Raw genomic sequence first — 16850 nt, forward strand, 5'->3', positions numbered from 1 at the left:
TTACTAGACTTAGACAGTCGTACTGATCAACTGGCACTATACCTAATGTATAAAGTGAAATATGTGCTCAAACAATATGATTTGGGCATAAATGTGAGGCATAAAGATTAAATTTTTTTTTAAAAATATTTCACATAATATGTCTTTTTAAATAGCACAAATTAAAATGCTATATTAAAAAATTTTGTCTCTCTTCAACAACCTAATGTTACTCTACCTTTAACATGGTTGGTTGTGGAATGAATTTAAACTGTAAGTAGAAACATTTCTCTACTGCAAAGTGAGCAAAGTAATTAATGGAAGTAGGCAATGTAGTATGGGATTTGTGCCTAGATTCTGACCCAACTTAACTGTGATGTAAACTCCAGTGAATTCCAGAATTCAGTTATAATGAAGGTAAAAAATGGCAGGGTGTTTGATCAAATCGCTGTTGCAATTTAAAGGTGTGCAATGAGTTATTTTCTTATTGTAGTGGAAATATTTTTTGTGGGTTTTTGGGGGGGTTGGGTTTGTTGTGGGGTTTTTTTTCAATATGCAAAAAAAGAAGGAGGAGTTTAGTTGCAACACCTGGCTGATAAAAAATCCTTCTGGCGTGCTATCTCCTCCAAGCCTAACTAGGAAATGTTATAATTGATCATTCTTCAATTTTCTGTAAGTATTAGAATGAACTGTCACAAAGTAGGCAGGGAAATATGAAGGATATACTTGGCTGTTACTCATTTGATGCTAAAATGCCTGACAGTGTTTACTGTAAGTAGTGGAACACTTTATTTATATAGTATTAGGATAAGACATCTCTTTTGGGAACCAAAGCATAATGCTGTTATTTTAAAAAATACGACATCCCATTGTTTTTAATTCCAAAAATATATGTGAATGCCTTTCTCTGTCATTGTGATGATCTACTAGAAAAAAAAAAGACTACTATGCTCCAAAAAACCATGTTCCTTATGTTTTTTTCATTAGCATATACAATGCATGTTTCTGTTTAATAATAAAAAGTTATTTTCATGCCAATACCAGTTGCAGGCATTCATATAGGTCTTATATTGATATAATGGCAGTTTCCTCCCTTTTTTTGATCTTTTTTTTGTAGAGGGAAATGTTATGTAGTCAAAAAATACGTGGTAGTATTTCAGAAACACTGAGTCAGGGCAATCCTTTATGGTGACAAGGGTAACATTTTGAGATTGTTCAGCATCAACTCTTACACTGCAAATTGTTGGGGAGTTTATAGTTTTCCCTGCGATGCTTAGTATTAAGTGATATCTTTGAACACAAGACTCTTCGTATTTTCTGCTTAAACCTTTTCATGTGTTTATATTTAAATTTTAGTTTTGTTTCCCAAAGTTTTCAATACTGGTGCATCCAATGACACCAAATTGCATTTGGGGTTCACAGCTGTGTGTGAGATTTCTGGCTGGCTTCACTTTTATACTGGGAAAATTGGAATCAGAAGAAATAAGCTTTGAGAGGCTTGGGAAGATCTACAGGGCAATGAGTGTTCCAGGCATTTTCAGCAAACCACTAAAGCAAATTTAACTACAGCTTTAAGGTCAATGAAAATTGAAAGATCCAGAAAATAGCAAGGGTCTTTGGTTCCTAATCAGCCATTCTTCTTCCTTTCAGAGATGTTACACAAATAACCACCACAGTTCATTGGGACATGATTTAGGCTAATAGATTTATTCCCCACCACAGTTACATTTTCAGTTCTTTTATTTTTGTCGTAATATATTTATATAGCTTTAAGAATTTTAATATATAAAGCTTTAAGAATTGTGCACACCAGTGCTTAAGAACCATATACATGCATACTTACATTTAATACATATACATACATATATATGTTTGCATGTGTAAGGCTTTTAGGCAGCATACAGATGGATGTGTTTATTTGGCATAAATTTGGCATCCATTTATTAAAAAAAGTTTCTCGTAATTTATGTTTCTTTAATAACCTCAAATTTACTTTTCATCTACTTAGTGCACTTTTAGGCACGTCTAGTGGTAGAACATAGAATGGAGTGCTCTTCTTACCTCTTTTCCCCTCCCATTACATGATTCAGATTGCAAAATGAGCAGAGTGGATAGTGGACTGGCTCTTAAAACTTATCTCCCCTTTGTTTTTACTTTCCAAATAATTTGCACTGCTCTCTGCACTGCTAGAGCTATGACACAGAATTCATTGTGTTTTGTGGCAGGTGGAGCTTTTACTTGGTCATATTCCAGGGCTCTGTAAGGCAACCCAAAATCTCTAGTATTATTGCAGTAAAATTCTGATTGACTGGCTCTACAACACAGTAGTAAACTGGGGTAGATTTCTTCTCCAAGTTTTGCTTTTGCTCGCAGCAGGTCAATATGGTGACTCAGTGGGATCTGGGACAAGCAGCATTATTTACACTGATGACAAGATGCTGCTTCCCTGATAAATGTCAAATAGTGTGGATTTGGCAGGTTATATGCAATGTCCTCCCAGAAGAACAGACTGTTTTCTTAGGAAGGATTGGTAAGGATAAAAACCACTATGGTAGATTTTAATAGGAAAATATTACTAAATTAACATACAAACAATTTCGTTGTTGCAGCTAAACAGTAAGTAATGTCAGACTTTTGGTTGCTTTAAGCCTTCCAATTTTTCATGAATTTTTGTTTGGATTAATTGAGTTCTCCCAGTTTGGGAAGCCCATGCTGTCATATAACACATTACTGACTCTCCTAAGTATTAATTTACCGGTGTCTCATGGAAGTTTTAGTAGTGCTGTCATGAAAGACTCTAATTGTATTCTTGGAAAATTAACAGAAGAGCATAAAGATGTTTATTGACTGTTCACTTTTAATTTAATTCTACTAACACCTCATTGTTACATGCCTGATTATTTTGATAAACAATTAAAATTCTTTGCCGTTTTAAAACTGCTTTGACTGTGTTGCCCTTTTCAGGAAATCTTTTTTTTTTTTTTGACTGGTTGGTTTTGTGTTCGGGTTTTATTTTTTTAAGTATGCAAAATGGTGATTAGACACCTGAAGGGCTTAATTACTAAATTTCCCTGGGTGGGCATGTGCATTACTGACTTGCTGCTTCTTAAGTGTTTGCCATGCATCTTAGGTATATACCTACCCTGTTTTGACTCAGTGGCCAGCATGCCTATAAGATACAGCCTCCCACAAATCCCACATGGGAATCTGAGCAGACTTGAGTCCTGCCTTTTCAATATTGGAGGATTAGATTAGTAGCCACACTGCTAGGTAGTCCTTGGCATGTTAAGTTCCTATTGAAGCTGCTCTTGTTATGTTAAATAATTTATATGGGGCCAGGGAGAAGGAGAGGAATTGATTATGGAGCCAGCTTGACTGTGCATGCACTGTGATGGGAGGGCAAGATTGAAGTGTGGAGAATGCAACATGTATAACAAGGAAGGATGACCACTTGTCCTAGAATATCCAGTGGCCTGGTGGGGAAATGCTTGAGATGTGAAAAGCCTGTCTTGATATCCCTGTGAAAGTCAGGGCAGATTTGAGAAGTGGTCTATTACCAAACCCATGTACCCATCCTGGTTGCTGGGTTACAGTAGAGGACGACAGAGTCTTTTTGTGAGTGTCTTTTTGCAGTGTGACTTAGCTGTCTCACCTCAGGGAGGAGCTCAGAGCTGGAAGCGCTGGATGCAGTTGGGTGGCTCCTTCTGCAAAGGCATGAAATCTAGGCTGTGATCCCACCCGGGGCATTTCTCTCCAGCTTTGACAGCTGCTTGCTAGATGTCAGTGTGTTAGCTCTCTCTCCCACTAGCACTGGTACCAGATGGTGGTGTTGTGACTTGTAAATTCTGTTGTGCATTTATCCCTGGGAAAGAGAAGCTACTGCTTTAAATATTGTACTACCTCAGTCCCAGAGAGAGGTACCATTTTAGTGATATCCTGTGGCAAAGATCTGTTGTGAACTAGAAAATGTATTGATCTGCAGCAGTGAACTCTCCACTTGAGTGAACAAACAGTGCAAAAGCAGCCCTGGGATCTTGCACAGTGACGCTGTGAAGCTCTGTCATAGGGTGAGGCTGATGCAGGTCTTCAGAAGTGTCTGTATATCCAACCCCACAACTGCTGAGCTGTTTTCCAAAGAGTGCTGAGGCAGATTAGAAGAATACATCTGAATTGTATTGCCAAGATATGGTTCTAGTTTTAATGTGTGCCTGTTTTTCAGGAGTTGATGATGGCTGTGCTTCCTAGTGATCAGAGGGCCTAAGAAGGGGATTTTCCATGCGGAGTACTACTGATACTCTGTTAGCTCAGGCAGTAAGAGCTGCTTATTTTAGATTCGCATCTCAAAAGGATGTGTCCATCATAAAAACTATGAAGAAATTTAAAATTGCAGAGACTGATTTAAAGCTGCTCTGTAGAGCACTAACAGGCTATAGGAAGATGCTCTTGAGTTGCGTGAAACAGCTGACTGTACAGTGCTGTACCAACACAAGAATTTCTCACAGCTTGCATGTTCTCACTGCTTTTGTTTTTAAATACAGTCCTAAGGATTAAGTTCCCTGAGTCCCTGCTAATCACTTTTACCATTGCTGCATTCTTCCCAGGACTTGGCTTGTGACTTTTAAATTATGTTCTTGTTTGTTTTACAGATTCTAGGTTGGCCTTATCATAGGAAATATGTGGCGTGGTTGTTACCAGCTCTCTTTGTTCTATAACAAGATGACTAAGTTTGTCAGTTCAGTACTGCATATTGCTGTGCTGATGATCCCCTTCCCTTGAACCTCAGCTCAGCTGCTGCACGCTACTTCAGTTCATGCTAAATTTGCAATCTTGACTTCATTGAAGTGCAAAATTGCCTTGCTTGTCAAAAACTGGTAATACATACAAAACAATCCAGTACTTTATTTTTTTTGGCTCAAGTTGAGGCTTACATAGACTTAGAAATAGTTTCAGAATTTCCACATTATGTGAGCAGCTGTTTATGGTGTACAAACCATGTTAAATATTGAAGAGTGTCTATCGACTCATATTTGTGCATCATTTTAGTACTGTAGTAAACAGCAGTATCCATCAAAGTTGAGCTTAAATAGAAAAGCAAATGATGTATGAGTTGATTTTTGGCAATAGATTTATTGTAGGGGTTTTTTTGTTTGTTCTATACATTCTGTCATAGAAGCTGACCATCAGACTTACTCCACAAATCTGCCACAGGAATCAACAATAAATTGTATAGATTTATCCTGACCTATGCTAACAGCATCTTTCATTGTCTTATTCATGGTTAATTGCATGTGAATCCACTGGTCAAGGGAAGGATACAGCATTAATTACCACATTTTACACACACTTTTAAGGAGGCTGGTTTAGATGTCCTGTCTTCATTCCAAGTGAAATGGACTTTTCTGTTCTAGTACTAGCAAAAGGGCATCTTGCATCAGGACATTATATATAGGAAGAATTTGTACTCAATGGTTCTTTCCCTAATTTAGTTCTTTTAAAGATAAAACCCATGAGAAATAGCAGTGACACTTAAAGCAAAATCTCTATGCCTTTTAGAGCAGTAAATACTTCAAAAGCTTTTGGCATAGTGCATGCTATGTGACAAAATTTGTCTGCCTGAACCTGAACCTATCCTACAGCCTCCTTCCTCCTCAGTGAAGTATGCTTATGCATAGAATGGGAGTTTTCTAAACCTCTTTCACTGAGAACATTTTTCGTTTTCTTTTCTTTTTTCAGTTGTATTTACTAATGAATTATTCATTTGGCTAGAAAGGAGGAGTGATTATCAATCTCTCCTGAAAAAGACTGTATTCCACGTTTTCCCATATGTGGTCAATTCCTTGGCTTTACTATACTCACCTGTCTACCTCTGGCATGATCAAAGTTTTGGTGATAAATATTTCAACTCCCATCGAGGCTGGAATTTAGTTTTCACTGTTGCCAATCTTGGCTGTTAAAAATGAAATAGGCATTAGAGTACCCCAGCCAACCACAGAGCTTTAGCCAATGAAGGTGTCTTACAATTAGGACAATATATCTATTCTTAGATTATTATCAGAGCCCTTGAGAACTTTGTTTCTGCATGGACAGGAATCGTGTGTTCAAATCACTCAAAATTTTGAAACTCATCCGTAGTGTTTCTGCCAGTAAAGGTTCAGAGCCTGAATTCTCCTGACAGGACAATAGCAAGAAGGTTTCCTCTTGAAGGAGGATATATCAGAGCAAAGTACTTACAACTTTGGTTTGGTGGTGGTTATGATAAGAGTTTCTGGTTTGTGTGGAATTGGTTGGACCAATTGGTTGGACCTGTCAGATGGATAGGCTATTTCAAAGGAAGGGTGAGGCATCATTTATGTAAGCAGAATTTGGGTTTTTTGTAGAAAGGCAGTCTTTATCAGACCTGTTAAGCCTGGCTCTGCATCATGTAATAGACTGGATGTTATGGTATTTTCCAGGCTCCCATTTTGCATTCCTGAGCTACACAATTTTAATGTCTCCCAAAAGTCTTACTGAAATGTCTCCAGAAAATCAGAATCTTTCTCAGTCTAGAGTGAGAATGTAAAAAATGTGCACTCGGCATTTCCTGTGGAGCCCCGTCTGGACTAGCACGGCAGTCCTGTTGGCTCAAGTGGTTTCCTGACTTGCCCTCATAAAAGAATCATTACTTGGATAATCCCTGCCTTTCTTGGCTTGCATTTTCATTTGGCTTTTGTTTGATTTTCATGTTATATTTCTTGTTTTTGTGTCTGTGATGGGTTGACCCTGGCTGAACACCAGTGCCCACCAAAGTTGCTTTATCGCTCCTCTCCTAAACTGCCCAGGGTAGAGAAAATAGAATGTTCACAGGTCAAGATAAGGACAGGAAGAGATCACTTGCCAATTACCATCATGGGCAAAACAGACTCAACTTGGGGAAAATTAGTGTAATTTATTACTCGTCAAAGCAGAGTAGGGTAATGAGAAAATAAAACTAAATCTTAAAACATCTTCCCTGCAGCCTTCTTCCTGTGCTTAATTTTACTCCTGAATTAATATCTTCTGCCCTACAGTGGTTCAGGGGGATGGGAAATGGTAGTTACAGTCAGTTCATTACAAGTCACCTCTGCCACTCTTTCTTCCTCAGGGGGAAGAGTCTTCACACTCTTGCTCCAGTGTGAGGTCCCTCCTGGGGGAGACACAGTCCTCCTTGAACTTTTCCAGTGTGAGTCCTTCCCAGGCTCTGCAGTTCTTCATGAGCTGCTGCAGTGTGGGTCCCTTCCATGGAGTGCAGTCCTGCAAAAACAGGCTGCTCCACACTCCAGCATGGAGGACCTCCATGGGCTGCAGGTGTATGTTTGTCAGACACTGCGGAAGTTTCTGGCAGCTTCTCGCAGAAGCCACCCCTGTGGCCCCTCTGCCATGCAAACCTTGCCATGCAAACCTAATCAGTGCTTCCAAATTAAAAGGCAGTAGGTTTGTGTTTCTTGCTGTTGTTTTAAAAAAGGTTCAGTGAAATAATTTTGGGAGGTAGCAAGTGCTTTACATACTTTTATACTTTTGTTTGTCAGATTATCATTGTTGTATTATCCTTTTACTAGGGGTATATACCATAGCTGAAATGTCTGTGAAATGCTTTCTTAATACAAACTGAATGTTGTATTTTACTGTGTTTTACAACAGAATTTGGTTCATTAAGGCTTGCCACAGAATCAGACTTGTTCGATATTTTTATTAGTGACCTTGGCACTAATCTTCAGATGATGTAGAGTTGTGAGATAGCTTCTGTACAGAGGAGAAATAGACTAATGTAGAAGGAAGTGAGTTATCTTTGTTACTTTGAACAGAGAAATATGTCAGGGCCCTATGTATACAACCAGTAATAAGAATTTTTGCTAGAAACTTTTCAACTGGACAGCTCAACAAGGAGGGATACCTGAGTGCTTCGAATGAGGAGAATGAGCTATTGTCATGATATTACTTTGAGTAAAACAAGTGCAAAGAAAGGATAAATGGGGGTCATGATGGTCAATGTTCTGGTGAGGCCACCCTGGCAAGGAGTGTGCATTGTGCTCAGCTTTGATGGGGTGTGGACCTGGTGCTCCATGGAGCATGCTTGTTTCAGTACATTTCAAGAACAAGGTTCAACTCAAGAACACAAATCCAAACTATTACAATGACATTGTGCAAGAACAACTGATTTTCTGTGATACTTTGTCTGTGGAGCTTGTTAGAAGTGCCACTTCTGATTTCTATGCTCTGAGTGATTGGAAGGTGGTTCCCAGAGAATTAAAAAAAATGTGCCCATATTTTTGGTGCTTGTTATGCTGTGTTATTTTGTGATCTTACAATGTTATCTGTTTGAGCGTTATGTGTACATTTATGTGTATGTTATGAGAAAACTGGGTTTCTCTCTAAACTTGAAGTTTCTGAAGTATTGGAAGTTTTCTGTGTCAGTAACAAAAAGGCGAATGCCCAGTAGGCTTTTACACAGATACACATTTTGACTATTTGAAAAAGTATAGATAATTTTATTCCAGATTAGAGACTGTAATGGAAAATAAGTAGTAAATCCAATAGCAACAGGTCTGGTTGGGTCATTTAGATGACAGTTGAAGTGGGAGAAGATAAGGTGCAAATATATTGATGGAAACAAGTTCCTACAAAAGAAATGGAGATGACTGGAATGTGAGGAGCCTGACTGTTACCTGTCTCTCTTTTACCTGTGTCTGTAGTGGATGGTGCACAAAAGGGAAGTATACTGAGATGGTTGCTGAAAACATGTGACAGTACAAGTGAGCAAGAACATAGAATGGTGTCTCTGTAAATTAATTGCACTTAATTTATTGTTTTGCTCTTTGGACCATTCTTTATGGTTGCACATGGAGTGACTGAAGATGTGGTAATTCTATTCTCCAGCAGTAGCACTTCTAAGCCACTTGTCTAATGTAGGCAGAGAACAGGAAGGAACCGAGACGTCTTAATTCTAGTGCAGATCTACTTTGCACCCCCTGTCCCAGCCTGTGGATTTTTGCTCCCCAGGCACTGCTTGAGAGCTTTGCAGTGGGTGACTCATACTTGAGCAAAGCCAGGTTGTCCAAGGATCCACATGAAGAAGATAAAACTCACCTCCTCTCATTGACTAGTGCCAGGTTCTTGAGGGCACAGAGCTGTTGTTTTGGGCAGTGAACATTAATGACTTCCATCTGCTTAGCTTTGCAAGCCTTCAAGTGATGTGCAGCACTCCATCAGATATTACCAAGTCTCTAGTAAGTGTACCTCTGTCCTGATTGTACATTATCGCTTCAATTTCACAGTCTTGAAAACAGCTTTACTCTTCCTGGGTCATTGACAACCCTAGTATGAAAGTATCCTAACTGCACACCCGTGTGTACATCTGCACTTCCCAAAAAATGACTCGGACTTCTCTATCAAACAGTAAAATTAGTGTTTTTTTCAGGAATATCCAGTCTCTTCTGGTGTTTCTTTCAGTCCTCTGCTTCTTTGGATTGCAGATGCAGAAGAGTAAATAACGGGGATTGACATGCTTCTATGCAGGAAGGAAAGCTGAAATTTAAGAGGGATTCTTTGGTATATCAACTGTGAGCTGGAAAATACATCAGCCATGAACAGGCATAAAGCTGTGACAGTTTCAGATAAATTCAGGCCAAGAGTATTGCCAGTGACATATTTGTACTGCAATTAACAGGATTAGGGACCAGCATTCTGGCCATGATGGGAATACTATCAAGTGATTTGGGGTTTTTTAAAATTATTTTTTTAGATTTCTTTTCAGCTTCAATTTCTCTGTTTTCTTGAGCAGAACAGTGAAGCACAACTGATGTAGTAGACAGACACAGTGTCACTCTTGTCACTACTCAAGGTGCTACTAGTACTTGAATAACACTTAACCTGCTCTCTGTTACTGCTCTGTCACTTGGCTGGAGAGAACCGCTGTTGGACGAAGGAGAGAAGACATCGCTGCCTGCTTTCTCTCCCTTTGATTTGTGCTGTGAGCTTTGGCAGGGTTCTCTGGAAAGGCTGGAGAGAAGGGGAGCCAAAGGCACAGTTGGTATGGTACAGGGCAATGCTTGGGAATGGCATCATCAGAGGGGCATAAAACATAGGATTTTTAATATATAACAAGTGGTTGTTTGGGCCTGTCTGTATTTAGACCTGTGTACCCTATCTGTCTTCAAGTCTTTGTCTTCTGGAAAGCAGTTAGTTTCTTAATTAAAAAATATTCACATATTATATCTAAAGTATTATATGTTTTACATCATGTTTAGGTGCAGGACTGAAGGTCAGAATTCCTTAGGTACTTTTCCAGAAGGAAGTTCAGGAGATGTTAGTCTTCCTCTTAAGCGCAGAGAAGAAAGGCAGAGGCCGAGTGACACTCCCAAAAGTCAGTAGAATATTAAACTCTGATGTATTTCCTATTCCTGTCCTTCCTTATCTGTATTTCAGTTTCTCATGCAGCCTAATAAATACTATCTGGTTGAAGAATATCTTTCAGAAAGACATCCAGACTTGCCTGAAGACACCAAGAGATGGAGAATTCACCACTCTCTTAATGAATGGAGAGGAGTAGTTGGTGAAAGACTAATTTATTCCCTGGTCCAATTGTGCCTGGGGAATTTATTGCCTATGGTTGATGTGAAAAAGCACTGGCTTTATTTCTGAAAGAGCAGCAATGGGGTAACTTGGTTTGGTAAATACTTGCATTTTAACAGCCTCTTCTGTAGAAGAGTAGAGTTCCTAGTATATGGTAGTTATTTTTCTGGGGATATAAAGCATAAATAAACCTTCATGGCTGGTAAGTTGCATCTAGAATGTTTTTATATGATCAGAGAAATAGGTAGACATCAGAGAATCTTGTTTTGAGCTTGAGCCTGGAAAAAGCTGTCACTCTAACCTGAGAATCCTTAGCTTCATGGTATTCAGTTTGTATAGGTACTGCATCACATGGGGCGTGATGCATTTAGATGTCTTCACTCTGGTATTCCAGCCACAGGTAAAAGGAACTCATTTGTCACTTTATATGCTATTAAATCTATTTTCATGAGTTTTCGGTATCTTTGTGCTTCAGGATCAAGTTACTGGTTATATTTGTGAGTATTGCTCCAATAGTGCGTGATTATAGTTTCCACTGCTTTTTTCTGAGTGTTTATTTGAAGAATGACTAGCATTTTTTTTGTAACTTTGCAGAGTACAGATGCCAATTCAAATGTGAGGAAAAGAACGAATGCCACAGTACAGTCTGAAGCTGATGGTGGGAGCCGAATTGACACAAGGCACAGCTCTGTCCAGCCTCCCTCTGTAGCTCAGGGGTCTTCTGACATTGCACCCCACTCCCTTTCTGCATCAAGTCCCAACCCTTTCACACGAATCAATGCATCGGAGACATTATCTTCTGCAAGAGCTACCCCTCCAGCTCCTCCTTCTACCCCCATTTTAACTGGATTTGTATCCCAGCATGCCACAGCTGGATCCCCTTCCATTCAGCACTTGCTTGGATCTAGACTGGAGCAGATTCAGACCACCACACCTAACACTTTAGGAGCATCTGCAAAGCCATCTGCTGTCACACCACCTCCTCCCCCTGCCTCCCACTCTGGCACGAGTAAGATAGACAAATATGCACGCATTTTATTTCCTGTTACCTTCGGAGCATTTAACATGGTCTACTGGGTGGTGTATCTATCCAAGGACACCATGGAAAAATCAGAAAGTCTAATGTAGTTTTGCTGCTATGTAGTAGTTCCTAAATTATACTCACATTTGATGCAGAGTTTCTTCTTTTGAAACTATTTAAAAAGGTCAGTAATTCTTATTTATAAAAGCTGTGTGCTACTTTCCCATTCTAAAGGCTGGAGTTATTGGGGATAATTAGTTAACTCTTAGAAGAGTATTGGGTAACAGTAATGGGTCTTCCTCCATTCAGCCACTCGCTTGAGACAAACTACTCTGGCTGCACAGAACTTGCTTTTGGGAGGAACATGCACCTGAAAAAAATCAGAGGTAAAGGTGCACAGCTGTGCAGTGGAACACATCTGACTGGTAGGAATATGCATGTTGGCTATTACAAATCCCTGAGGCACCCAGCACTGCTGTCTGGACACAGCACTGCATTCTCTGAGTGCGAAGTCTATGTCCTGAATATTTTGACAGTGCTTGCTGGGGAAGGACTTTCCCTGCTAGTTTAAAATTGGCAGAATGGGGGGAAGAAAATGAACAGTGGCAAAAGAAAAGAGAGTCCAGCCTGGGAGAGTGCAACTCCGGGAAAGTTATGCAAAGGAGTTGTAGAGCTCCGTATATTTTTACTAAGCATTATTTTGCATTGTAACATGGGAAATTCTCACACCAAACTAAGAATGAGTGAACCTTGTAAAATCTGAAATCTGATGTAATTCTCAAAATTGGATTTTCTTGTTTGGTAAGGTGATCTTAAATGGGCGATTCTTCTTTGACCTTGCTGACCAGCTTGAGTGGATTTACTCCTAAATTACATCAGTTGTAGTAGATGAGGACCAGATCCACAATGTTCAACCTTTTATTTGAATTCTTTGCTTTTTCTTTGGATGCTTTGAGGTTTGGGTTTTGGTTTGTTTTTGGGTTGTTTCCCCCATACTTTTCAGTTACACTCCTGATTTCCTTTAAACACATATTCCATTGCCCCCACCCCATGCTCCTTATGTAATGTTTGTGTCAAGTTAAATTTTTAACATAGTCTTGAAAGTGGCTTCAAAATTAAGCAAAAAAAGCCTCATTTCCTGTGCATGGATGAGTGTGGCTAGGGCATGTCACTGAGTGAATGAAAGATACCCTTTTTGAGAAGGATGGCTGATTCTCTAGGTGGATCCCAGGCTAAAAAACTTAATTTACAATCCATTTGTTTACTTTAGCAGTGGCATAGATAGGTGCTTTTCATACCAAATTGCAGTATGCAAGCAGGCAGCATTATTAAAGAATTGAATAGTTAAACCTGATAGAAATCCTAATCGTAAATGTTATTTTCACTAGAAAAGGTAGAAAACATATTGCCAATAAGTACAAGAAATGTTTGTACAGATCTGTCTGGCTCAGCAAATGGTTAGCGTTTCTGTGCAGGTGACAAGTGAAAATCAAAGGCCAGATTCTCAGCTATGATCTGGCTGTGCCTTTAAAGGGTCTGGACTAATCCTTAGCTTCAGTTGATTAGCTTCAGCAGATTGGTAGCCTGTTGTCAAAGTCTTATGCTGCAGGGCAGATCAGGTGAGTGTTGAGTGGTTCTGTGCCCAGATAATGATCAAGGGACTGGTGGAGACCACAAGCTGGTGGGGTAGTGGAGGGCATGTGTGAGACTGCCCTAGACTATGCTGGGACAAGAGTCAGGGTAAAAAGACCCCATAATGGTGAGACTACGGCCGTGCCTCTGTCTCTCCAAGCCTTTTAGCCAGCTCATGGCTGAGAATCTGACCTTTAACTTACGGGACCTGGGAGATGGCAAGAGATACTACAGCGTGTAGTATGGATCCCTTAGTGCTCTTGCATGTGTAATACTGGACTGTAGATGATAGAATGCAGTGGGAATGTCTTACCTAACCTTATTATAGTGTAGTGATATAAACAGTTGCCTTAGTCTTTCTTTTACTTAAGGGATGCTCTCAAAAGGCCAGGTATGGTTCTTTCCTTTTTCATCTTTTACATCTAGAAGATGCCTGAGATTCCAACACTCCTTAGAAAACCATTATGTGGCATATCGCAGAACTGGAAGTGGAGCACCCATACAAGATGTCTTAACTGCAGTAGTTTGTATCTTTGGATGTACTGCTAGTTGCTGTAGCTGTTTCCTCTCTAATTAGGTCACATTGTTACAAGTTGTTAGAATAGAAGATAGTATGCAAGAGATTGATTATTTATTTGGTTAAGCCAGAAGTAACAAAGCTTAACCTCTGGGAATTACTGATTATGATTGCACAAATGATAAAATACTTCTAGCATGAAGAAAGGTGACCTTCTGTGTATAGAACCTAGTATTTGCACCAGAAGTTACTGAAATTACTCTTTGCTTTCCTCTGTGATGAAAACCAAGGATGTTTTCTCACAGGCAGAGCTTTAAACGATTCATTAGAAACAGCTGTCTGTTCCTTCCACCCATCCCTGTGTACTGATTTTATAATCAGCTTTTTCTAGTTCACTGTTCAGTGGTATCAACATTAGTTCAGGCGAAGACTGATCTAAATGTGCTGCTTGAATTCACTTGTACTTTCTGTTTCATTTTAAAGGCTTATAAGGAGGAAAAAGGCTTGCAAAAATTAATAGATTCCAAATATTTATTTCTATGCTTCCATTTTGGGAGGAATTTTTAGTGATACCTCAGAAAAAGTTACCTATTTTAAATCTGCCAGTGTATTTCTGAAGAACCTTCCAACACTTCCATGCCTACATTCAAAATGAGATACATTAAAAAAAAAAAAATCATTATGAGTCTAGGATTAATTTATTGAACTGTACTACATTTTTATGTTGCAGCATATGAATAAATTGCCATAATTACCTTTCCAAAGTACATGTGGACAATGTAAACAGGAATTTATTGTTAACAGTTGTTCTTCATTATTTTTAATCTCCCTGAATGATCAGAAACAGTAAAACAATAAAAAGCCTGCAATATACTCAGTGACACCATAACTCGGAAGCACAAAAGGAGGAATATGCTAAATATAGCGGCCCAAATGTTCAAAACTGCTAACTAAAATCTTAAGGGAGATCATTGCAGGTGTCATTTCAATGACCAAATAGCTTATTAGAAGTGAGCTTCAGTGAGGTGAACTCCTCAGGAGCTCTTCTTTTTAGTTTTTTCTTTTTTTCCCATTGGCTTTGTTGAACAATCTTTCTTTGACAGTATCATAGTGATTTAAAACTAACCAAACTCTTCAGATAAGTTCACATCTATCAACAGGAAAGGAAACTGGATATAATGACAAAAATCTTTTCAAGGAAACAGAGATAGCTCTCCCCTGATATTTCCTTGGAGACATTGTTACCAGTAGCAAAACTCCCAGATTGCAGTGATGCAGCCCTGACCACTAACGCAGTCATTTGAGAAAACAGTTAAAAACATGGTTCAGGAAGATTGCCTTCACAGGAGCTGAAGTGTGGTTTGTAGTCAATTGGGAGCCCACTATTAACAGGTTTTACTGCAATTGTGAAAATAATGAAGCTGAGAAAGGTGGCAAACTTACTCAGCCCTTCACGGTGACCTGAGCTCTTAGAGCTCAACAGAAGTACTGGAATTTGCTTTTCCTCCTGTAAAATGGACTTGTCTCCATCAAATGGATGTTGGTAGTACATTTCTTCTCCCATGTGTCTATGAAGGGGAAAAAAGTAGACTTTTAAAACTGTTTATTTATCCACTCTACATTACTCTTTGATCAGGCAGGTAAACTGAACAATAACTGAATGAAAGAGGTAAATAGTTCAATAAGGAATGCAATTAGAGCTCTTCAGTTCACAGGAGCTAAGAGTTATTGATTACAGGGTGTTCAAGTGGAGCCTTTGGCATCTCATCATCTTCGTCATTCAGAATGGACCTTACGAAAAAAATGGGGAAAGCAAGTAAGTGTATTTAATAGGATTTAACCAGTATTTCCACAAAAACCTGGATGAACTCAGCTTTTTGATATGCCCAGAATTCTGTGTTCTTCCACTGTATTGTGTACCTCCTGTATGTCATTTGGCCTCAGTGTACCTTAATGCTGTAGTACACTGTCTGTATGCCATGTGAGAACGTCAGGGTATGCAGTGTGTATTTATCCAATTTATCCAAAGCCTAACTTCCTATATTCCTTGTGCTATTAGAAGTGAAGGGAAGGCCAGGATGGAAGAAATGTCACACAGGCTTTGTTAGAGACACACACTGGCCATCTGGGACATTTTCCCATAGATACTACAGGTTTCCTAGCAGGGTGTTTTTCAGTGTGCTATAGCACACTGTATGTCCAAATCCCAAAAGCTTCCAAGAGGTCTGTTTGGAAAGAAGAGTAGATCATGGACTTTGCACACTTTCCATAACTTTTGCTTGACTTAGAATATTAAGGAGGAAAGAAATTTTGGTGAGTTTTACCTTGTCTTCCAGAGACTTGCCAATAGGGCTTGGCCTCACTAAAATAGAAAAGGTTTGTGTGGCTAGCACTGTTATGAAATGCAATACAGACAGCTGACAAAAATTCAGCCTTGGTTTTATTTAATTCTAGTACTGAATAACAGATTAGGAAAAAAGCAGCTGTAGTGTTGAGAAGCCTAGGTTTGGTATAACATCTGCTGATGATCTCGATCAATCCAAGGATGATCAAAGTTGTAGAAGTCTTACAGAACTGCAGGGCTGTGCAGCAGTAAGTTTGCAGCAGGTCAGTGCTAAGTGGGCAGAATAGGAGATGCTTCCCTTCATACTCTGACAGGAGTAAAGCAATATAGCATAAGCAGTACAGCTCCTCCATTTATATTTGGTAGAACAAAACTGTATAAACAAAATTTCATATTCAGTGGAAATCTGAGGGGCAAATATCATTATGGAGGTCAGTATTAACCACCAGACAACAACCCGAAAAAACTGGGGAAAAAAATCCAGGAAAAAATTTAAATTAATTTAAATGACAGTAGCATCTTTTAAAATTATTTATTTATATATATATATTTTTTTGTATTTCTTTCTTTGTGGGCTTCCAAGGTAAGTTTACATTGTTGTAAGGACCTGTACTGGTATCCACTGACACCAATATGTGTTTTCCGTTTACTTCAGTGCACTTTAAATGGGAAGTTTACTGGAAGGAATAATGTGCCATTTTGAAAGAGTCTGATATGCGTTAATTTGTGCAATCTTCCTTTGTAGACCTCTCCTCAGAGTCAAGATGTAG

At 39.1% G+C, this 16850-nt stretch overlaps 1 protein-coding gene across 1 annotated transcript in view; it reads left to right on the plus strand.

The window, feature by feature from the left end:
• GABRA4 (gamma-aminobutyric acid type A receptor subunit alpha4) overlaps nt 1-11694 on the plus strand; it is a gene marked incomplete at both ends in the record, with an annotated part of 37242 nt that extends 25548 nt beyond the window's left edge. The window contains one exon of the mRNA XM_082282551.1: nt 11161-11694. Within this exon, the coding sequence (XP_082138677.1) occupies nt 11161-11694 (534 nt within the window). The remainder of the gene's footprint in view (nt 1-11160) is intronic.
• Between the last annotated feature and the right edge of the window lie 5156 nt (nt 11695-16850).

The sequence above is a fragment of the Coloeus monedula genome (assembly GCF_965178545.1).
Source record: "Coloeus monedula genome assembly, chromosome: 5".
Lineage (NCBI taxonomy): Eukaryota > Metazoa > Chordata > Aves > Passeriformes > Corvidae > Coloeus > Coloeus monedula.